The sequence below is a fragment of the Macrotis lagotis genome, chromosome 1 (assembly GCF_037893015.1).
Source record: "Macrotis lagotis isolate mMagLag1 chromosome 1, bilby.v1.9.chrom.fasta, whole genome shotgun sequence".
In the NCBI taxonomy this organism is placed as follows: Eukaryota; Metazoa; Chordata; class Mammalia; order Peramelemorphia; family Peramelidae; genus Macrotis; species Macrotis lagotis.
This window is the reverse complement of record NC_133658.1, coordinates 151346676-151370723: the sequence shown is the minus strand read 5'-3', so window position 1 is coordinate 151370723 and position 24048 is coordinate 151346676. Positions and strand designations below refer to the sequence as shown.

Sequence of the window (24048 nt, the reverse complement as noted above, 5' to 3'; positions counted from 1 at the left end):
ATGAGATGATATGTGCAATTTCAGATAGAGTCAATGTGTTCATTTGTTTTGCTTAATAGTGTTTATTTATTACAAAAGAGTATTTTATTTTGGGGGGAGAGGAGGCAGTCATTGGAAATTGACAGTGCTGTAAAAAAACCCAGCAGCAACAGTGTTATTATACAACTTAAAAGCCAGGGAGCACTATAGACTTCAAAGAATTAAAATTCAGTACTACTCAAAAAGCAATGGAGAATTATCTAGCTGTGTGGCCTTGGGCAAGCCACTTAACCCCATTTGCCTTGCAAAAAACCTAAAAAAAAAAAGGCAATGGAGAAGCATGTAGTAGAGGAGTAAGTAAAGAATAATAAAGAAGTATATGACCTTAAAAGATAGATTAGTCAAATGGTAAGGGTGAGGAATAACTGCATGGCCTATCTATCCACTGGTACACTTCAAATGTCAAAGAAAACAAGAAAGGCCGATAATGTCATTTTTAGGTATCACACTTTAGGAGAGGCACTGAAAGGCTAGAGCATTTCCAGAAGGGTGATCAAATGGCAAAGCAACCAGAGCCCATGCATTCCCTGTGAAGATCATTTAGCTTGGAGAAGACTTAGGTGAGGACATAAGAATTGTCTTCATGTACTTGCCAGACTAAGTCTGGTATGGGGGGTAGTGAATTTGGTAGAGAAAAAGGATCAGACTTATACTTGACTACAAAGGCAGAAGAATTAAGGACAATCTACAGAAGTTATAAAGAGGAAGACTTGGGAGGAAAAGCTTTCTCACAATTTTTGTTCATTCTAAGAATGAACTGTCTTAGGAAGTAATAAGTCCCCCTAACTACAGGACCATCTGTAAGGAAACAATGAAAAATCACCTGTTGGAGATCTCACAGAAAGATCCTTATTCTTTTTTGGTCTCTGTGGTTCATTTCAAATCTGAGATAATCTGGTTCTGAAAACAGTTCATGTTTTATTTGTGATTTTCTTCCTTATTTTGTTTTAATTTGTTGAGATCATTAATTTTTTTTAAATGTACTAGAAGTGAATAACCTATGGAAAACCTGGAGCTTTAAAAAAAAATCACTTCTTTGGAAGTGCACACCATGTAATGATAATCTAAATGATGAAGGTTCAAAAAGACATAATATATGGATAACTGGAAAATAAAGAGGTAACTATAGAAAAAATAAAGTTTTTTTCAAACAGATTTTCTAAAGTAAAGATACTTAGAATGTGTAGCAAGTGAACTGCCAACTCAAGATGAGGTATGCTACCAATGTTTTATGTTTCTAAATATATTAAGAAGTTTTAGAATATATATCAAAACTGTACGTGGCAGAAATCTATCACTTTCTGGATTTAATGTACCTTTGCACCTAATTTCACATCATTTTTCTGTATACATGTGATATTCCTTCTTACTTAGCCTCACCTTCTAAATTCCTTTCTGTCCTTCAAAGCTCCAAGATGCATTTTCTGATCTCTCCCTTCCCTCTCCCATAGTTAGTATAATGTACCTCTCAATGTCTGCCCTTTTCACATCCTAATATTTGCTTGGGGGGGGGGGGGATAGGCCTGGGTTTTGATGAGAAGTGATGATGGCACAGCACTAAGAGTCAGAGTTGGAAAGGGATGCCATAGCAGCAGCTTCTCCTTGCAAAGTCAGGAGAAGTCAAAGTCTTAACTAGGGATGAGACAACCAGGAGTAAGAAAAGTTTCCATCTTTTCCCAAATTTATTCCCTGTACTATGAATTCCAAGGGTAAAATTCTTTCAGTTTCAGTCTCTGCTTTTTACTACTGCTGAGGAGCATTCAAAGCTCTCCATAACTTGGTTTCCTCTTCCCTTTCCTCCCTTACACTTTCCTCATCACCCTACAGACTCTTCTGACTCTGGTCTCTCTGCTCTAGTCTCTTCATTGGCTGTGGATCTCCTTAAGCCCTCCCCATGCTTGGAATATTCTTTCTCCTCATTCCGTTTTTCTACCTAATGGTTTCCTCACCAGGTAAAATTTTACCTTCTACAAGAAAGTTTTTTGCATTCCCCTTAATGTTAATGACTCCCTCTGCTGCTTATCTCCAGTTTACCTTGCATTTATTTATGCAATCTGTATACAGTTGTTTGTACATTGTCTCCCCTTTGCTAATTAGCAACCTGAGATCCAGGACTTCACTTCTGTTTTGTGTCACCAGATATTACACATTACTTGGCATAAATAGGTGCTTAATAAATGAATATGGGTTAATGAAGTGGCTTCCAAAGTTGGGGGTAATGGGGGGAGGATGTGGGGAGCTGTGCATGACTCTAATAGGCATATTGATTAATACCTCACCCTTCCCTCAAAAACCAATCATGTGGCTTGACTCCAAGACAACCACACTTTCACTTGTTATCATCTAACCTTCGACCACTCTCCTCTCTCCCCTAGCTATTGAAATGTCTTCTTTGTTCCCTCTTGCTCCAGAGTAGGTCCCTCAGGGAAGTTGTAACTTTGCTCAGGCATCCTCACCAGCAACTTTCCCCATTACCTCCATCCTCTCCAGCAGACTCAGCTACATAGGGAATCTTTTAGCTGGTAACAGCCTCTTCCCAAGTTGCACAACTATGATCTCAGCTAAATTTTTTATTGATGCTCAACAGCTTTTCTTTATATCTCCTTTATTGGCAGATTCCCCATAAAGTCTATTCTAAGTCCACATCTCAAAAACCCTTCTTATTCAAATGACAACTTCTGCTTTACTTGGAAAAACCAAGGGTATCTAACATAATAAGCTCAAATCTTTTTTTTCATAACTTAAAACTTCTCTTTACTCATCTTCTCCTACCTCAAAAGAAGGCAGTTTTCTCCATAATAAAACTAATCCTTGGTTAAGCCACCAAGCTTTTATTAAGTGCTTACTGAACACAAGGCACCATGATAAGCTCTATGGAAACAAGTTGTTGTTATCTTTCCAGGACTCTTCTAGTATATAACTATCAATCACTCACTCCAATTGCTCCTCTTTACCCTGCCTTTAAAAATGTTCAAATCTCCCCTACCTTTCAAACAACCAACAACAAAACTTTTCAAAAAAAATAAAACAATTTTTCCTTTACCCTGACAATTCTTCTTTTACTGCAAAACTTTCTTTTTTTCTTTTTTAAAGTTTTATTGATGCTCGTTTACACCAGATAATTTCTCATAATATCCTTTCCCCAATAGAAATCACTTGCTTATCAAAAAGAAAGTTAAGCAAAATTGACTAGTGGTTAAAAGCAACAACTGATACCATCAGTCCTCCATCTTTTTAGTGAGAAGGGACAAAAATGTTTCATCCTTCCAGAATCAATATTTTTTATTTGAGTTCAGTAGTCTTCTAGTGTCATTTTCATTTACTTTGTTGTAGTAATATATAATTCTTCTAGTTTTGCTTACTGTACTCTGCATTAGTTCTTATGTGTTTCTATGAATCTGAATCCTACATATTCATAATTTTTAGAGTTCTATAATTTGTTATTCATATATTAGTTTCTTTCGCCATTCACTAATCAATAGCCACCTGTTTTCTTTCCAATATTTTGCTACCATAAGAAGTATTTCTACAAAAATTTTGATATATATATGGAAGATTTTTTTTCTGTCTTTGACCTCCTTGGGGGCCCAATAATGGGATCAATGGATCAAAGTATCTAAACAATTTAGTAACTTGTTTCTAATAATTCCAAATAATTTTCCAAAATGGTTGGAATCAATTTCCATCTCCAATAATGCATTAGTGTGTTTAAGTTCCCTAAAGTGTTCTAATATTATTTCTTTGTTTTATCATCTGTCACCTTGAAGGGTATGAAATGAAAGCTCAGTTGATTTAATGCATTTTTCTTTCATTATTTTGGAATATTTCTTCATATGACTGGGTTGATTTATAATTCTTATGAAAACTGTTAATATCCTTTAATGACTTATTGCAGAATGAATCTCTGTCTTAGACTAGAGTGGAAATCTGTGTGAATTCCTTATAATCCTTGGATTTTTAGACTTTTATTCAAGCACTGCCAAAGTGACTTTTATTCACAACACTGCCTATTATTCTTTTACTTCCTTTTTTCCCATAGCATCCTAACAATCCACACCTTTAACTCTTGTCATCTGGCTTCTATCTAAACCACCATTATACAATCTATTTTTTAAAGGTCACAAATAACTCAAACACCAAATTGAATAGTTTTTTCTCAGTCCCACCATTTCATACACTCACATAACATCCAACACTGAGTCATTTCGAATGACTTTATGTGAGACATCAGCCAGCAGGAAGAGACCTCCATCTGTCCGTCGGATACTAGCTGCATAGCCTGGCCAGATTTGTAACCTTAAATGAGAAAAAAAAAATGCACAAAAAAGGTGCTTTTTAATCTAGAATCTTGAAGAAAGAATTCTATCCTCGCATTTAAACAATGACACTAGACAGAGACTACTGCTCCCTTGTATGATGGAATTTGATAACTCACAAAATCAAATCTAACATCTTTGATTTTAATTTAAAAATCTGAAAAGAGCATTTGTTTAGATTTTGTAATTTTTATCATGTTATTTCATTATTCATTCTGTTTTTATATCAACAAACTAAAACATTCTAATGTCTAAAAAAGGAAAATTTGTGAAGAACACTCAAAAAATGAGAAATATGTTACCAACCTGTGTTGTTGTAGTATCATAGCACTTGAAGGGTCATAGAAATTTCTTCCCACAAGTTTCATATCTAAAAGTTTCATTACCCTGCCAAAAGAAAGCTCCAGGATTGAGTGTTCTGGTAGAGAACAAAAAATTCCTGACAACATTTATGCAGTTGAAATAATTTCTAAAATATGAAAGAAAGTTACTTATATACTCATCTTGAGGCAGAAGTGTGGGTATACACATGAGTATATATGTACATAACACACATATACACACGTGCACAAAAATACACATATGCATACAAGAGGGTATATGTATAAAATTTTATTTTTATTGAGATCCTTCTCAACTCCCTTAACTGGAAAGTCATCCCTTATAATTAAATTTTTAAAAAAGAAAAATGCAAGTTCAACAAAACTAAGTAATATGTTTTATATAAATATGTATGTATATATGCATGCATGTATGTTTATATTTATATTTGGTATAACTTCATGGTTAATAATTTGCCATAGTAAAATGAGATATACACTTTGATGCAACCTCATTGCTTGTAATGTGACATTAAAAAATTCAATCTAGGGGCAGCTAGGTGGCACAGTGGATAGAATACCAGGCCTGAAGTCAGGAGTACCTGAGTTCAAATCTGGTTTCAGACACTGGGCAAGCAATTTAACCCCATTTGCCTTGCAAAAACCTAAGAAAAAAAAAATTCAGTCTACTTCCCTACTTGGTGCAGTCTATCATCACTAGAAAAGAATGGAAGATCATGCTTTCCCTTTTGAGGTATTTAATTCAAGTCTTTTTTCCCTGGCAAAAAAAAAAATTTCCTTAACTCAAAAATAAAGCCCTCTTCAGTTAGCAAAAAGAAAATGGAAATTGTATCCTACTAACCTGAAAAGGTAGTAGTAAATAAGTAGTACTTCTGAAAGTTATATACATGAAATGAAACTTCTGAAAGTTACATACATTTTCAAAATGAAGAGAAAACTAATAAGATCAGTCATTAAAAATATCCAAAAAATATAGGTAAGGTATAGATGATCTGCTGAATGGCTTTTCCCCTACCTTTTAAAAATCCTTCCAAAAAATAAATAAATAAAATAAAAATCTTTCCAAGGCATTTTATAGAAAATATAATCTACATATAGAGAAGGAACTATGGAGCCATTTGAATGCAGACCAAAGCTTGCTATTTTCATTTTTTAAAATTAGTTTTATATATTATGGGGTTTTTTCCCTCTTTTGGTTTTTTCTTTTTTATTTAATTCTTTTTTTTCCAACACCATAATTAATAAAGATAGATATATGTTTAACAAAGTTATACAAGGATAATCTATATTAGATTGCTTTCTATCAAAGGGAAAAAGAAGAGGAGGGAGAAAAACTGAAACTCAAAACCTTACAAAAAAATATTCTTGAAAACTATCTTTGCATGCAGTTGGAAAAATAAATAATAAAATATTTTTGGAAAAAAATCTCTCTGGGGGCAGCTAGGTTGCACAGTGGATAGAGCACCGGCCCTGGAGTCAGGAGTACCTGAGTTCAAATCTGGCCTCAGACACTTAATAATTATCTAGTTGTGTGGCCTTGGGCAAGCCACTTAACCCCATTGCTTAGCAAAAAAAAAAAAAATCTCTCTAAGGGATGCACTGATGGATAAGAAAGAGGATGGATACATTCATTAAAGATATCAATAAAAATAGGACTTTTAAAAAGTCTTGAGGAAAAACTAATATAACTAAGGAGAAATATTTTTGTAGATATTTTTATATACCATTTCCAAGGGCAGGTAAATATATGTGTGTATGTGTATTTGTTATATTTGTTTGTTGTATTTATTATATTTGTTAATTTCATGAGTCCCTACTGGCCCAAAAACCCATGTTTCTTTGCCAAACTAATCCTTTTATAGACTTAACTCTCATTAGGCCTATAAGTTTTTGATAATTTTTTTTAGGTTTTTTTTTTTTGCAAAGCAATGGGGTTAAGTGACTTGACCAAGGTCACACAGCTAGGTAATTATTAATTAAATCTGATGCCAGATTTGAACTCAGGTACTCCTGACTCCAGGGCCGGTGCTCTATCCACTGCGCCACCTAGCTGCCCCAGGTCTATAAGTTTTTGAGAATACAATCCTTAACTGAGACAGAATCATTGTCATCCTTTCTAACTGTTCAAAACTTTAAGTCTAAGGTGTTGACAATGTTGGCCATCCTCCTCAAGAACATTAGTAATAATTTGAAAAGGGAGACTGAAGACAAATAAATTAAAATAGCAAAAGTATCCAGGTAGCCTAATACTTCTAGGAGAGCAAGTACAACTTCATTCTTGACTCATTCTTACCGCCGAAAAACAACATTGTAGAAAGGAATACACAAGTCAGAGCTGGGTTCCAAGATCTTGGTCATTTGAATTTTGATGCTGATCTCAGTACCATCAGTTTTCCTCTGACTCTTCAACTCAACAGCCTAACAAGAATAAAACCCAAATGAAAATTTGAAATAGCAAGTTCACAAGCCTTAACATATTCCAATCATGTTTTTACACATAAATTATCTAGGAAAAACCATAACTGGATTTGAAAAATGCTTAAGCTCCAGGAGAGCTCGTTAAAACATTACCCATATTCCCAAAGTAATAAAAACCTATAATCAAGAGCTAATGCAGGAATACATTGGGGTTAAGGATTCAAAATAAAATCTCAACTTCTAGATGCAAAAATTTTCAACCATTTTTCTAGAAGAAGAAGAAGGTACATTTGGATTTACTTCTCATGTAAGAAATTCTATACAAAAACTTTCTTGAAAATTAGCTGGAATTTACAAATAAAATATTAATGAACTACAGGTTTTCCCACTATTCCAACAACACGACTATATCTAGGTTTCCATTCAAAGAACAATGCCTCTATGTCTCACTTGCTGAAGTCTAATGGGCAGATAGAGGATGGATCCATCAAAAGCAGTGACATCTCCAGTGACAGATCGATGGTCCTTCAACATGCCAAACCTCATACTCTTGCATTCCACATTGGGGCTAGGAATCAAACAAAAAGTTCAAATTCAATTTGAGTGAAAAAAGTAGCATTTCTTAAACTACCACTAGTAAGAGGGCTAGATATGTATGTTCATAACTGCTGCCCCATCTAGTGGCTATACTTTCATGACAAAGCTGTGATAAAAATTTCAGTGTGACATTCATAATTAAACAGGAATAGCAGAAACCAAATAAATGACATTCATTTATCTAGATGTGAATCAGTTCAACATTGGGTTAGATACAAAGATGATTAAAACAGTCAACTCCATAAACTTAAGTGCCTTTTATGGGCAAATAGCTATAACAGGTATCTTGAAAGACAGAAAGAAAAAAAAACCCATGTCCTTCTCTCAAGTAGCTGAGAGAAAGACAACACATAATTAGAAAGCACATGCCAATACAGAGGATAGAACAGTGGAGCACTATGGGGTATAGTCAGTTAATCAATAATCGATTATTAAGTCTGTGCTCAGCACTGGGGATTCAAGCTGATAACCTGAGGGGAAAATGATCTGCTGACAAATTTGCACAAACAAGCCACAGGCAGAATAAGCAGGAAATCAACAAAGGCAAAGTGCTAGAGATAAGAGAAAATGGGAAAAGCTTCTTCTAGAAGTTGGGCATTAGCTGGGACTGGTAGGAAGCTAAGGAAGCCAGAAGGTGGAGATGAGGAGAGTGGAGTGACAACCCCCCAAAATGTCCAGAGCTCAGAGATGGATTATCTTCTTTGGAGAACAGCAAGGAGCCAGTGTTGTAGAATGGAAGAAAAAGTGATGGTGGGTTTGGGGATGGGGAGAGTGTAAGAAGATTGGACAGGGAGATAGAGACCAGGTCACTGAATGATTCTATATTTGATCCTAGAGGTAATAGGAAGCCACTAGAGTTTACTGAGTGACATAGATTGAACCTGAATTTTAGGAAAATCACTTTGAAAGCTGAATGAAGGATGGATTGGAGTGGAGAGAGATTTGTGACACAGGGACTAACTGACAAGCTACTGCAATAGGTGTGTGGGGGGGCAGCTAGGTGGTGCGGTGGATAGAGCACTGGCCCTAGAGTCAGGAGGACCTGAGTTCAAATTCAGCCTCAGACACTTAATAACTGCCTAGCTGTGTGACCTTGGGCAAGTCACTTAACCCCATCGCCTTAAATAAATCAAATTTTTTTTTTAAATTTGAAAAAAAATAGTCTAGGTGTGAGGAAATAAGGGTCTGTACCAGGATGGTGGCAATATCAGAGGAGAGAGCAGGGTATATTTGAGAACCACTGCAAAGGCAAAAATTGTTAAGTTTTGGCAATAGATTGGATATGGGAGGGAAAGGATGATGGGTGGTTTGAAAGATAGTGAGGAGTCAAGATGACACAATGATGCAACTCTGGAGGACTCAACAACGAATAAAGTGTTACTGAATAAGAAGCGGCTGGCCTGGGTTATCTTTGGTAAATTGCAACAACAGCACAACAAACTGCAGGGGTTAGGACATGTATTCCATAGGGTGAGAGGTGAACTTTAAAAGAAGTTAGAGATTCTAAGAGATATTAGGAAGAAGAGAATGTATTTGAGGAATGGGGAAGAATGAGGAGACTAAAGATAGAATGTCAGGTCAGTCTGAATTGAAAGGGAACAGGAGCTCTAATTAGGATGACCAAAATGCTGTCTCAAAAAGAGGAAAAAAAATGCCTACATGTGAAAACTCAAAGGTACTCTTGGAAGAGCTCAAAAAGCATATTACAAACCAAAGAAGAGAGGAAGAAGAAAAATGAAGAAAAAATGAGTTATGCAGGAGAATTATGAAAAATTGACCTAAGAAAACAACTTTAAAAGTAAAATTGGTCAAATGGAAAAAGAAATCAATTTCTAAAAGTAAAATTAACCAATTAGAAAAGAAAACACAAAAGCTAAATAAGAAAACAAAACCCTAAAATTAGAATTGGACAAATGGAAACTAATGACTCTATCAGACTCCAAGATATGAAACAAAATCTAAAGAACAAAAAAATAGAAGAAAATATAAAGTACTACTTGGGAATAATGACCTACCTGGAAAATAGATTCAGGAGAGATAATTCATGAATTATTAGAATACCTGAAAGCCACAATCAGAAAAAGAGTCTACAAAGTATCATGAAGCATACTATCATGGAAAACTGCCTTAAAATCCTAGAACAAGAAGATAAAATAGACCATTAAAAATTCATCAATCGCTCTCAGAAAAAGATTCTGAAGTAAGAACTCCAAGGAATATTGTAGTCAAATTTAATTCTTAGTTAAAGGAGAAAATACTGCCATCTGCCAAAAAGAATCAATTTAAATACCAGGAAGCCAGTCAGGTTTACATAGGACTTATCAGCTTCAAGATCACAGATTGAAGGGTCTGGAATATGATTATTCCAGAGAGCAAAGGAGTTTGGATTACACCCCCAGAATCATATCCTGGAAAATTCAGCATATTCTTTCAAGGGGAAAAGATAGGTTTTCAACAAAATAGAAGACTTTCAAACTTATCTAATAAAAAGATCAGAACTGAACAAAAGAGTTGATCTTTATTTAAATACAAGACTCAAGAAATGCATAAAAAGATAAATGGGGAAAAAGTCCATAAGACTATATGGGAAGGCAAGGTCTGTAACTCTAGAAAATTGTATTTCTTTTATGACAGTTAAAAGGAACTTAATTAGACAGAGGATGTGAGTATAATTGATCATGATATGACAATTTACTTCAGTGCATGAGGGTTGCAATTCTATTGGGAGAGTTGGAGGGAGGGTGTTTGAATAGAGAATGTGGATACAAATTGATCATGATGGTGATAATGAATATGGCTCTTGATAATTATACTTCCAACAGGATAGCTGAAAGAAGTATACTTTGACAGAGGGTGAGGGTATAAGACTGATATAAAATATTTAAGACATGAAAAAAGGATTATACTGGGAAAAAAAGATGGAGAAGTCAAAAGATAATTAGCACCATAAGAAGAGGCACAAAGGATCTATTTTGGTAGAGGAAAAGAAGGGAGTATGTAAACACTGAATAAATCTTCTTCTCTATAGATTTGACACAAAGAGGGAATGATATATGTTCCCGGTTATGTTTAGAACTTTATCCTACTTGATCAGCTGCGAATGACGCCTTTTCTCAACAATGTTGTAACCCAAGAAGGCCAATGGGAAGACTATGGTTAGAAGAGCATGGGGTTGCAAGAAAGGAATCAAAAAGATAGATCGAGGTGGCTAGGTGGCATAGTGGATTAAGCACCGGCCCTGGAGTCAGGAGTACCTGGGTTCAAATCTGGTCTCAAGACACTTAAAAATTACCTAGCTGTGTGGCCTTGGGCAAGCCACTTAACCCCCTTTGCCTTGCAAAAACCTAAAAAAAGAAAAAAGAGAGAGAGAGAGATCACAGAGTAAGGCAGAGAGAAGCACTTCTGATAGGCCACAATTCTAGCCCTACCCCTTGGAACTATCGACCTAATGTACCTTCCAATTTAAAAGTAGGTTTTAGGTGAACAAAAAATGGGGTAAAATATGACAGCAAACAGAAAGTAGATCATATTCATTATTTATGTGAAATATAATAAAATATACTGTAATGCAGAATAGACTATAGTATAGAATGCTATGTAAGGACTAGAGAAAGGAGATTTATTTCTGAAGAGGGAAATCAGTGAGAACTTTAGGAAAGAGGCAGCTGGGTTTTAAGACATATAAGTAAAATTTTTAAAAGTAGGAGGAAGGGGACGGCTAGGTGGCATAGTGGACAAAGCACTGGCCTTGGAGTCAGGAGTACCTGGGCTCAAATCCAGTCTCAGACACTTAATAATTACCTAGCTGTGTGGCCTTGGGCAAGCCACTTAACCCCATTTGCCTTGCAAAAAACTTAAAAAAATAAAAAGTAGGAGGAAGAAGGAAAAAGCATTTCTGGCTAAGGAAACTGTGTGAACAAAGGCTCAAGGGTGAATGTGTACAAAGAATGACAAATAATTCAGTGTGGTTAAAGCATAGTTTGTGGAAGGAAGCAAAGAAATATAAATATTAGAAAGTAAGGAAGTCCTAGGATTTGAAAAATCCTTGACTGTTAAGCTAAAGAATTTGAATTCTGTGCTTTAAACAGTAGGAATCCCTGAAGATTTCTGTGTAGGAATAATAAAATTAGATCTGTGGCCAAAAATGAACGACATACTTGTTTGAAGGAAGACAGATGGCAATGGACTTCTGCTAACTCTAGAATGTATCACATTTAATAACTTTGATTGCAACCTGAATCCTAAAAGGAAAATAGCATCACAGAGGAAAAGACTATATCTCACCTCTGACACTTTCTAGTCATGACCTCTCAAACCTCCTTTTTCTCATCTACAAAATGAAGGGGACAGGCTAGAAGGCCTCTGAGGTATTCTATGGGCCTATCAGCATCCCAAGCTAAAGAGTGATTCATGTCCACCTTTATGGTGAAGATTCTACTAAAGGAAATTCAAAGTCAGTAATTTCAACAGATTTTCCCAGGACTGAAATCTCATGTACCAGAAGGACTACTTCAAGGGGCTGTCACCCCCCCCCAAAAAAATACCACAGGTACAAATGTCCTGCATCCCAACTGACTAGATAAGTTCACAGTAGATACTCAGCAATTCGATTATTCTCCTCTTCATGAGTTCCTAGTATACTCACTGTAACTGCTATTAAAACTATTTCTCCTTAAATTTCCAAATGCTTTCTGATTGTTTCCAATCCTTACCCTCAAATGAGTATATCTTTTATTTCACAGAGATCCAGGATGTTTTGATCTAAGTGCCCTTTACCATATTCTTCTTTCATTCAACCTCTTACTACACCAATTCTTTAATACTTCCTTCTCATCTTGAAGAACAAGATTCTTGTCCCATTCTTCAAACCTAATCTTCATTTATGTTCCTAAATCCATCCAAGTTTCTGACAGAAGGGGAGACTTGGCCCTCAAATTTACTGTTCCTCTCTAGCAATCTCCAATTTCACTCCTGTGTCTCTAGAGTCTTTGATAAAAGATTCTTTTTAAAAGATACCTTGATAAAATTTTATATAATATTATTGGTTACCCTAGCTTATTAAGTGCCTACCATGGGTCAGCCAATGTACCAAGTACTGACAATATTAATACAAGCAGAAAGGTAGCTTTCTCAAGGAGCTTCCATTCTAACGGGGGAAATCAACACATAAAGGGAGATGGGGGGGGGGGTGATGAAGGCACACAGCAAGTAGAAAAAACTCAAAGGGTCAGGATTATAGCCTGAAGACAAATGAAAATGGGCATCCTCTTTAAAACAATATTTCTGGAATCAGTTAATCAGAAGCAGACATCATAGGGTTCAGAGGGTCCTTCCAATGGGAGAAATTCGGGGTGGTATAAGCTTCTGGGGTAAAGAGGTTTCTGTGACCTGGTAGAAAAAGTCTGGAGAGTCAGAAAGGGAGCAAAAAGAAATTGAAGACCTGACTTAAAATCTTGTCTTGTTCCCAGTCTTTATATCTCGTCTACTCATTCAGACTTAGAATTTCTGAAGTCATGTTTGACTTCTCTTAATACCAAATCAATCATCAAATCTCATCAATTTTCCTGGTCCCAAATTTATCCTTTCAGAAATCACAATGTCTTCACCTAAGGCCTTTATCATTTCAGGAATTGTTACAAAAGTCTCTTTAGTCATTCCTTATCTGCTTTAAGTCCTTTCTACAACTTATAATGCACCATCACTTTTATCATACTATGCCTCTACTTAAGAACTTCAAATAAAAGAAACTAGATGAGGTTATTGAGTCTGGGTTTCAAAAATTTAAATGTAGTACCTGATGGATGGGAGGCCATGGTGATTGAACACATAAATATGGATTAAAATTTACTATTTAGGAAAGTTAAAAGAAGGTGAAATGCCACTAAGGGAAAGAGTGGGAAAGATGCAAGAACAGCACAAATGAAATCATCTAACATCTAAAAGCTTTTTACATGGACAATATTAATGCAACTAAAATGAGAAAAAACTATCAAATGAGAAAAAAAGTATTGCGACAAATATCTTGAATAAATATCAGATATGAAGATAATTGACAAATATCAAGAGACTTTCCCCAGTAAGTGTTGAAAGGATATGAATACCTTCCAAATTAAGGGTTACAAAGTATATAAAAATACTCAGTATTATGAGAAATGAACATTATTAACAATTAAATATTAACACATGCACATTAAAACAACTGAGGATTCATTTCAGTCATCAAATTGTCAAAGACAATAAAAGTATTATAGGGGCTGAGAAGTACAAGCCCACTAAGGTACAGACCAATACTGGTTCCAGAAGCCAAATGATCAAACTCATCTTCCTCATCTCACTTGAGAAGTGGGATACTATCATATATACGAACAGATACGGTGTCTGTTTTTTAACTAGTTTTGCTTAATTTCTTTGTGTTAAGGGAAAGCTCTATATGGAATAAGGTAGTGATAGTAAGACATGTGTTGGTATAAAAACCCAAAGGTATAAAAGAAGGAGAATAACCTAGGCAAAGTTTTGTTTTTTTAAAATAAGATACTAGGGGCGGCTAGGTGGCCCAGTTGGATAGAGCACCGGCCTTAGAGTCAGGAGTACCTGGGTTCAAATCCAACCTCAGACACTTAATAATTACCTAGTTGTGTGGCCTTGGGCAAGCCACTTAACCCCATTTGCCTTGCAAAATCTAAAAATAAAAATAAAAAAAATAGGATACTAGTAAGCAAAGCCTCTCCCCTGTTCATCCTTCTAAATAAAAAAAACTGTAGCTAGATGACTAATACAAATAGGATAAAAATAAAATTTCCTTCATTTGGCATTTAACATTCTCTACAATCTAGCTCCAATCTATCTCTCCAAATCCTTATTTCACAATTATCTTTCACTCTTCTTTCAAGGACTGATTCTACCCAATTTGGAAACTGGATATTCCCTCACTTCACATGCCATCTCCAGCCTTTGTCATTCATGGAGGGATTCCTCCATGCCTGAAATTGTCTCTCATCTTTATCCAACAGAATCTTCCTTTTTCCTTCAAGATTCAGCTCAATTATTCCACAAAATCTTCAATGATCTCCCAAAGTCTTCTCTTTCCTCAAATTTTCTTAGAACACTCTGACTATATATATCTTTCATTATAATTGTTTATATTTATGTTATATAACCCTTTCATACAATGAAAATTCCTTGAGGGAAAGGACTACTCATCAATTCAAGAACTGTTCGTCTCTGTATCTTGTGTTTAGCAGTGTTTAGCACACAGTACACACTTAATAAATGTTTAACTGATTTTAACTTGAAAATAACTGAACAAATTGCAATGATATACCAAAACAGAATCGTTATTTTCCTGTTAAAAATGACAAAGTGGGGTAGGCAGGTGACACAATGGACAGAGCATCGGCCCTGGTGTGAGGAGGACCTGGGTTCAAATCTGATCTCAAACAGAGACTTTCTGCCTTGCAAAACCAAACAAACAAAAAAATAACAATAGAAGTCTATAAAAATTATAAAATAATGCAGAAGGAATGAAGAATTTGAAAAGCTTACACATTGTTTAAAAATATAAAACAAAACTATTTAAATATAAAACCACAAATGAGACAGGAAGATGTATAATATCTTGTTAACCTCATTTGCTAGTGTAAATAATTTCCCTAAAATTAGGATTCATAGTCACCCAAAAGCCTTTAGTCTAACCACAATGGTAAATCAAACATATGAAGAATGACTACTGTCCAGACAATGATGTGCAATTGAATGGACAGTACATGGAACTAGTTCGTTACTACATGTATCTTGGACAGACACTAGACAACAGTCTATAGACAAGCCAACAGACAAAGAAGGCAGTCCAGAACCGAAGGGATAGACAAATGAAGAGGCTAAATTACAATGGTAAACTGTGCAGTGCCTTTGACGATAAGAGATTTTCCCCCTGAAATAAAGCATCTCCTCATTTTTTTTCCTTCTCTCTCAAAATTCCCCCAAACTAAAAACATCCCAAAGCCTATCTTTCTGGTTTTTCTTTGATAATGCTGTGTGGTTACAATTCATGAAAGCCCACAGACCCAAAAATATTCTAACTGTGGGTATTCCAAATGACAATGGCAAGATACTTTAGCAGCATAAACAAGCTGATCATAAAACAATCTTTAAAGACAGGCACAAGCAGATGATGAGACGGGTTTCTTAAGAAGTGAGACAAAGGGAGAACAAGAAGAGGCCAAGGGCTCCATCAATCCCCATGATAAGGGTTTGTGGCCAGGCACCAAATCAAGTGCTGGGAATAAAAGGACCTACATCAAACAGTCACTGTCCAATGGAGGGGACAATGCACACACATAGAGGTGCAGGTATTCCTTGGGATGGGCAAGCTTTTAAGACGGTGTCTCTCAATGATGGTAACAATAATTGGGTATGTACCTCTAGTGAGGCCCAGGCTGGCTCCCAAGTCTGACAACAAGCAGAGGAACAAGAGGATTCTCTCACCTTTGGGTAGTTTTTGATCGGTCAAGGGTTAGATTTTGTGCCATACATGCATGTTATGACTAGAATAGCTGAACAAATGATAATTAATGAATGCAAGGGGATATGCTTGTGCCTTATGAAATGATACAAAGGATGGCTTCTGAGAAACTTGTATGAATCACTGCAGATTGAAATGAGCAGAACTAAGAGAACAATTTATACAATAAAAACCACATTGTAAAGACAAGCAACTCAAAAAGGCTCTGGTAGATACACTGACCATCAACAATGCCAGAGGATTGATGATGAAGCAAACTATCAAGCTCCTGACAAAGGTAATGAATCAGGGTACAAAATCAACTTTTTTTGAGACATGGCCCATCTGTTTTGCTTGTGCATTAGTTATGGGCATTTATTTCAAAGATTATTTTTCTCCCAAAAGGATTTGGGAGGAGGTTGTGGAGAAAAAGAAAATAAATTTTGTCCAACTAACTCCAAGTTAAGAATCTCTGCTTCTTGGGATGACACAGATTTTTTCTTGAAATCATAAGAAAAGCAAAAATACCAATTTAAAAAATAGTTGCTATAAAGAAAATAGGTTTGTCATGGGCAGGAGACACAAGTACTGAAGACTGAGAATAGGCTGACTAATGAAAAACACTCTCACTGTTGTGAGAAGTCCAGGTGATCCCGTAAAACCATGCCATTTTCACTGGCCTCTAAAGTACCTGCCCAAAAAAAGTTTTAGGATTTCTCCTCTATTATATTTATTTCCTGTAGACCTGGAAAGCTTGTCTTCATTGAGGGAATGATGAATTGTAAGAAACATATATGAGAGGCAGTTACAGAAATTTCCAAGTAGAGATGAAATATTGCAACTAAACCTTATAACATACCACATATAAAAACTAAGAAAATGTATCCAAGAAATGGAGCTAAATATAATTTAGCAGCCTAGGACTAATCTGATTTAAACTCCATTGAGAAGAACTCTATGGGTCATAAGATAAATACGAGGGGGGGGGACTGTTTTTCAAAGGTATATTTAAGTTCAAATGTGACTGCTTCAATGCCAAATTATACAAACCAAATGACTGCAGCCAAAAGATACTGCATAATCAAAATGTTTACAAGATGTAAGGCATTAGGAGGTTTCTGACAAACGTCAACAATTTAATATCTGACTTGGTCCCAATCAATCTGCCCAGCCCTACCCAGGACAGACCTACAGTCACTGTATTCCAGGATGCACTGGAGGGCAGCCTCAGGGAGGACCACCAGACCTCCCCAGCAGGGGGCACCAGAGCATATTAGGAAGTGGAGGCAAAGCAGAGTCTTCTAGGCTCTGGGAACAGGCCAGAATGAAGGGGGACAAGAGGGGGCAGGAGATGCAGGAGGCCCGGAAGGGTAGGAGGCCCAGCCAGGAAGGCCTGGACATCAGCCCCCAGAGACCATGGGGTGAAAGGTAGGAAAGGCTCCAAGAGGCAATGCTGGACTTGAGGAAGAAGGAGGCCCAGGTGAGGGGAGAAGAGCTTTCCTGAGAGTCTAGGTCCAAGAGGCCCTTGAGAGATACAGGGTCACCACTTGTAATGTCCAGAAAGCTAGAGAAAAGTCCCCAGCCATGCTGTGTGGAGCCACCGCATGCTGGGAAAATCCTTAAGAAATGGACACTTATGCGGGATAAGAAGGCACTGATGAGTAGAAGTTGAAGAAATCACAGAGCTATCCAAATCAACACAACCAACAAATACTTAGTAAACTTCTATTTCTGTGCAAGGAAATGAACTAATGTTAACCAAATTTTAACTGAGCCAGTCTCTAAACTGGGTGTGACAGAGCAGATCAGAGAAGAGTGCCTGTAAACAGGTCAGTTTTATTAATTACTTTCACTGCAAAGAACCTATTTGCAAATTATTAAATTACTCCTCCCTTGGAGCTCCACCTTGCTGAATATCACAGAGAACATAAATATGATCATAAGTGGTAAGGGGAAAAAAAAAACATTCTGGGAGCTTGAGTGATCTCAGGACAAACCTACCATGTAGGACAATACAACAATTACATCAGCTGTCACCATCCAAATAAGACAATATAGACAGCCTCCAGCCCTGTGGGAATGGCTAAGTTGATTGTATAGTCTTGGGGGTGCATTATTATTTTGGACAGTACAAGTTGTTCTTAATGCACGGAAAAGAATGCAAGACTTGTCAGGATTAAAACAAATTTCTCTACCTGCTTTGTTTTCATTGTTTCCCAGAGCCAAAACCTACCTGTGTGAAGGATCCCTAGAAATTACTAAAGTTGAATTCATTACATATATCATATTATTCAATATAACAAATGGACCTCTGTCTCTGGCCATCTAGGTTAACAATTGGTTTAGTAAAAATTTGCTTAACATTAACTACTGAAGATACTGAGACAAAATGTAGTCTGCACTTTCAAGTGCTTAAATTCCACAGAGGGGATATAATATTATATAAATAAGCATAATATGAATAAAATTGATAAAGAAGAAAGCACTAAGAATTGGGGGAGTTACAGAAAGTTGATGAGAAAAGAATGCATTCATGACACATGGAATGGATTAAGTACAAACAATTTGTAAGAGTACTGAGTTCAGGGGCAGCTACATGATGAAGTAGATAGAACACCGACCCTGAAGTCAGGAGTACCAGAGTTCAAATCTGGCCTCAGACACTTAATAATTACCGAGCTGTGTGGCCTTGGGCAAGCCACTTAACCCCATTTGCCTTTCAAAAACCTAAAAAAAAGAAAAAAAAAAAGAATATAGTTTCTTGCTGGGTTGAGAATTTGGAGTTCATGGAGTTCATGGTCAATTTTTTTAATTTTATGGAAATTGTATTCAAATTTTCCCCAATGGCCCTTTCCCCTCTGTTTGAAAAGTATTATTGTGGTCCTGATTAAGGTTCTAAGATAATTTCTGAGTGTTTAGGTGACTTGAACTGGGGTTTCTTTTCCCTTTTGTTACAATGTTAGAGTTTATACTGAGGTAAAGTTTTTATTCTTGGATGGAATCCTTGCTTAAATCCTACAGACTCTTTGAATATCACAGTTGGTCTTCAATAAATGTTTTTCACTGTAGTTAAATATGTTGGTTGAGTATTGAATCAGGTTTCCTACTGCATTCTTATTGGTAATTTTCTTAATTATGTCTTTCCAGTTTTTAAAAACATCTTTCAATTCCAGCTCTGTTTCTCCAAAGATTTTTTTTCTTTTGGCCTTGTTATTTTTTTATCGTGTTAATTCTTGCTTAAATTTCTTTCAATATGTCTTTTAGTCATCTAAGGACATTTAAGAATATCTCCTATTGGATCTTTTTTCACAAAACTGCTTCTAGTATTTTAAGCTGGTTTAGTAGCTGTACTGTATTTTTTTAAACTATCAGGATTTTGCTTTGCTTATTCATTTTAAGTGTCTTAATTTCTTAAAATTTTTAAATCATTTTTCTTCTTTTTGGTGCTTTTATTTGTAAGGTTTTTTTTTTTTTGAAGTGTTGAGGGTTCTTGGTTCCCTTCAAAAAGCTTATTCTATCATCATGACTAGAATGCTTCAAAAATTGCCTCTTGTTGGGCAGACCTGGAATTCAAGTTGGTCAAACTGTATTCTTGTTGCCAGGCAAGGGACCATTGATATTTTTTGTTTTTAGCCTCCCTAATATTTAGTGAGTGAAGTCAGATTATCTTTCCCCAAACTCCAACCCTCAACAGAAATCTTTTGCCTCTGACCCACTTGAACTTTTCACTGTCCCCTAAATCTGTTTATCTCTATTTCTGAATCTTTACTAGTTATTCAGTTCCAAGGCTTGGTGGGCCTTCCCCTATATTCTCTGCCTATTCACATCTTACTTATCTTTTACATCAAGCCTTTCCTTTTATATTTTTTTAGGTTTTTTTTTTTTGCAAGGCAAATGGGGTTAAGTGGCTTGCCCAAGGCCACACATTAAGTGTTTGAGACCAGATTTGAACCCGGGTACTCCTGACTCCAGGGCCGGTGTGCTTTATCCACTGCGCCACCTAGCCGTCCCAAGCCTTTCCTTTTAAATGAAGCTTTTCCTCACAACTACGCACTAATGTCCTGCTTCTCCTTGGCCTCTCATCACACTTTCTGTTTCTACCACATCTTTTGGGCATTTGATCATAAATGACTGTGAGACAAATGAAGGTGTTACATAGTAAATACATTGGAAACAGTTCATTGCTTATAAGAGTTTGAACAATTTAATCCAAATTAGAGACTGGAGAGTATGAATCAGCTGAGAGGGAGGTCCATGGTCCAATTGTTTAGACAAGGATGAAAATGGCCCCGTATAGTTAGTTCTAGTAGATGGCGGATTTGTACTTATGTTGCATCAAGTGATAAGAATTTCAAATAAGTTGTTCTATAACACTGAATCATATGTGTAGTACATGTCTTATTTCTCCCAATAAGATTGAAAGATATTTAAAGAAAGAGACTATCTTACAGTTTTTTGCATCCCAATGTTATTAACCTAGACTGTTGGGGAGTCTAGGTTAATGACAAATACTAATTCAATTTAGCTCATACAGGGAAAGGTGATTAAACTGGGAGAATATATTTGTAAAAGATAATATACCAGACTGCAGCAAGGAACCCCTATCCAGCCCCAGGTTTCTCTACCTGTTCATTTAGTGGATAAACTTTAGCAGGTTTGACTAAACTCTAGGTATATTATGGTCAGAGTTCCCCCAAAACACAGGCTGTGACCACCTTTGATTGATCTTCTTGAGGTACACAGGAAGCAGTATTTCAATCTTTTTGACCTGAGATCAATCATATCAGTTCTGAGAGAGTAAAAGAAACTTTTGTACTACTATGATATCAGGCACATACATACACACAAATGTACACAGTAAAACAAGGACAAGGTTGACAGCATTAGCAATTATCTCAAGGCTCTTTCCATTTCTTCTACTTGTCTCTAATTTTCATTCTTCACCTCATTTCCAAAATCAGGTCCCCAAAGATACCCGTACTTGTCCCAGAGAGATAACTCAGGAGATTGACAGGTCCTCTCCCTTTAATTCCCCCTCTATGACATAGGATAGATTACATTTTTGTTACCCTAATTCTCTATAATATTGGAGCTGATCTCCTACCTATGCAAGGCAAGAGAGTAAAATAAAACAAACAAAAAAAAAATCACATCCAGGCACCAATTATTTTCCTCATACTATTTCACATATGAAATTGGATCAAAAGAATCACCTTACAGCCAGACATACTGAAAGAACTAATAACAATTAAATTAATTTTCAAGATTTAAGAAGGGGAAAATAGTATGATCTCCCAAAAGGACAATCACAATAAAAATTCTGATATAAAGTAAAATCTATAATCCCTAATCGCCTACAATTTGACTGCAACATATCACTCCAAAGTATAGGAGAAATTAGAGGACCTGCACACAACACAATTCTCAGTTTTAGAAGGAGCAAAAGAGAAAAAGTTTGCCATTACCTGAAAGTCACATGATACTGATACACAGCTTCATTCTGACAGTGTATTTTGACTAGATTCAATCCCAAAGGTTGGGGGGTTCCTTTTGATCCTTGTTTCACAAGGGGCTCTCTGGAGAAAAACACACACACACACACACAGACCAAAAAAAACACACAAGAATAGACAAGCTGGAGGAAGTAAGAATAGTTCATGATTTTGCTCAGATATCTAAAAATCAGGAAAAATCATAGCATCCAGATGCAAGTTTTGTTCCATAATACTAGAAGACACATTTTTAGCTGAATCTATTTTGAAAATTCAATTCAACAAAGCATTTATTAAGGGTCTACTCTGGGCAGACCACCATGTTAGTCTCTAAAAGATACAAAATCAAAAAGAAAAAAGAAAACACACCCTGCACCCAGGAGCTTACAATCTAGCAAAGGATAATAGCAAAGTTGTAGTTATACAACTAAACAAAAGTACATGCTAAGTATATTAGAGATGCAAAACAAAGTTTGAGGGGGAGATGCCATTACAGATAGGGAAAGCCAACCCCGAGGAGCAGGGCTGCCTTTTCTATTTGAGTGTTACAGAGAGGCAGCATGGCATAGTGAATAGACAGTTGGCCTCAGAGTCGGGGAGACCTGGAATCAAGTCCAATCTCTAACACAAACTGGTTGTGTGACCCTGAGCACTTAATTTGTCCATGCTCCAGGCAAATAAGACTATAAGATCCAGAGATGGTACAAATCTTCACTAAGCAAGGATGTTTCTGCATCTAAGAGCTCCCCATTATCAATACTTAGCTCTATGAGTATTCTGGATGGGTTGAAGCATAAACTTTCAAAGAAGGATTTCAGTAACTTTCTTCTCCCTCCCCCTACTCAAGTTTTAGAGGAAGGCATCCTTCCTCTAAAAGTCCTATTACGCTGCCTTCTTGCAGTATAGTATTAACCCTAAGTAACCTAGAAAAACTTCTAGAACAGGCCTGGAGACGCTATATATGCCATTCTAAGACCAGGTTAGTTAACTTTGGAGAGGATCATCAATAGAAAACGACTATTTCTTTGGCCACAAAAATTCATGAAGCTACCTACCAAAAATATGGAGATGCTGAAATGTTCATCAGTGGAGAGAATATCTGTAAATATTTAATTTTTAAAAGGAACTGTCTTGTTAAATCTGACCTAGAGGGGAAACAGTGAGTCACTACTCTGCTCTCTATCATTATTATCCAATAACTTTCATCATTCATTAATTCTTCTTTAGAAATCACGTAACCCTTCCAACGACTAAAAAATGTTATTACCTATCCTACTGGGATTCTGGTTTTATGAAACATATCATATCAGTTGCCTAAACCTAAATATAGCAGCTAACAAGAAAGCCTCCCATCATTATAAGTCACAAAGGCAGTGCTCCTCACTTACTTTTTCTCCATCTGTTCGACAGGAATATCTGGAAGATGATCTTGATAGAGGGGGAATGAGGACTTGGATGGTGGTAGTGATGGTGTTGATAACAGTGGAGTATCTGGAGATGATAAATCACTTGGTACTTTATATATCGCTCTGCCTAGGCCAATAGTTGGTCTTCCCAAAGGAACCTCCAACTTCCCTCTTCCAAGTGTCCTGAATTCACAAACATTACAGATTTTTGAAAAATTCAGTACTTTTATCTATGTTCCATTTTCATCATCTCCAAATCTACATTATTCCCAGAACAGTCTAAAAAGTAGACTGAATGAGGTTTGTGAAAGTAAATCTAAGACAATGACATAAAATAGAACATACTATGAAAGCAGAGCAAAATGGTCAGTCACATCCAACTACTTTGAGTGCTAACTTTCTAGATCACTTTCCATATCAGAACTGAAACATCAGTGTACCTCACTCAGTTTAAAAATTATTTTAGAATTAGAATTAGACTTCCTAAAAGGGGAAATGGGGTAATATTCATTATCAAATAAGGAAACTGCACAGGAAATCCCTCTTTTTAGTGAACAAAAAGAAATGCAATTGCCTACTATTCCTAGAAAATGCCTAAGGATTGTTATTACAAAAACAGTTTATGAAGATAGGTAGAACAAGTCTTTTTAAAAATTTTCTTTTGCTCACAAGGTCAGTTAAATTATCTTTCTCAAACTTAAGCTTGTTTGAGAACTAAATAACACGTACCTATTCCAAGCAAGGGTGACTGATGCCATCTTGCTGTCTCCAGCTGCCAACACTGAAGGGCCTGGGAAAGTTGGTTGGTTCAGAAGCTCTTCTTGGCCTTTAGATTCCTTCTCAAAACTCAAGCCTCGGCCTAAAATGCCTCTACCTTAATAAAAAAGGTTAAATATTGGCTAGAGTTATAGACTGAAAATAATTTTCTAAATGATCAAT

The 24048-nt window shown here is 36.2% G+C and overlaps 1 protein-coding gene across 8 annotated transcripts in view; it reads right to left on the bottom strand.

Moving 5' to 3' along the window:
* The window catches only part of PIWIL2 (piwi like RNA-mediated gene silencing 2), a 100014-nt gene that overhangs the window by 51119 nt on the left and 24847 nt on the right, over window positions 1–24048 (bottom strand). For 7 of the 8 annotated variants that reach the window (XR_012473251.1, XR_012473250.1, XM_074209134.1 and 4 more), the window contains 7 exons: window positions 23839–23983; window positions 23092–23292; window positions 21677–21787; window positions 7565–7682; window positions 6990–7114; window positions 4662–4742; window positions 4222–4335 (listed from right to left, as the gene is read on the bottom strand). Coding sequence is in view for 6 of the 8 variants with exons in the window: in XM_074209134.1 (XP_074065235.1) it covers window positions 4222–4335; window positions 4662–4742; window positions 6990–7114; window positions 7565–7682; window positions 21677–21787; window positions 23092–23292; window positions 23839–23983 (895 nt within the window). In the remaining 2 variants the exon portion in view is untranslated. The remainder of the gene's footprint in view (window positions 1–4221; window positions 4336–4661; window positions 4743–6989; window positions 7115–7564; window positions 7683–21676; window positions 21788–23091; window positions 23293–23838; window positions 23984–24048) is intronic. The other variant, XM_074209136.1, reaches the window with a different exon arrangement.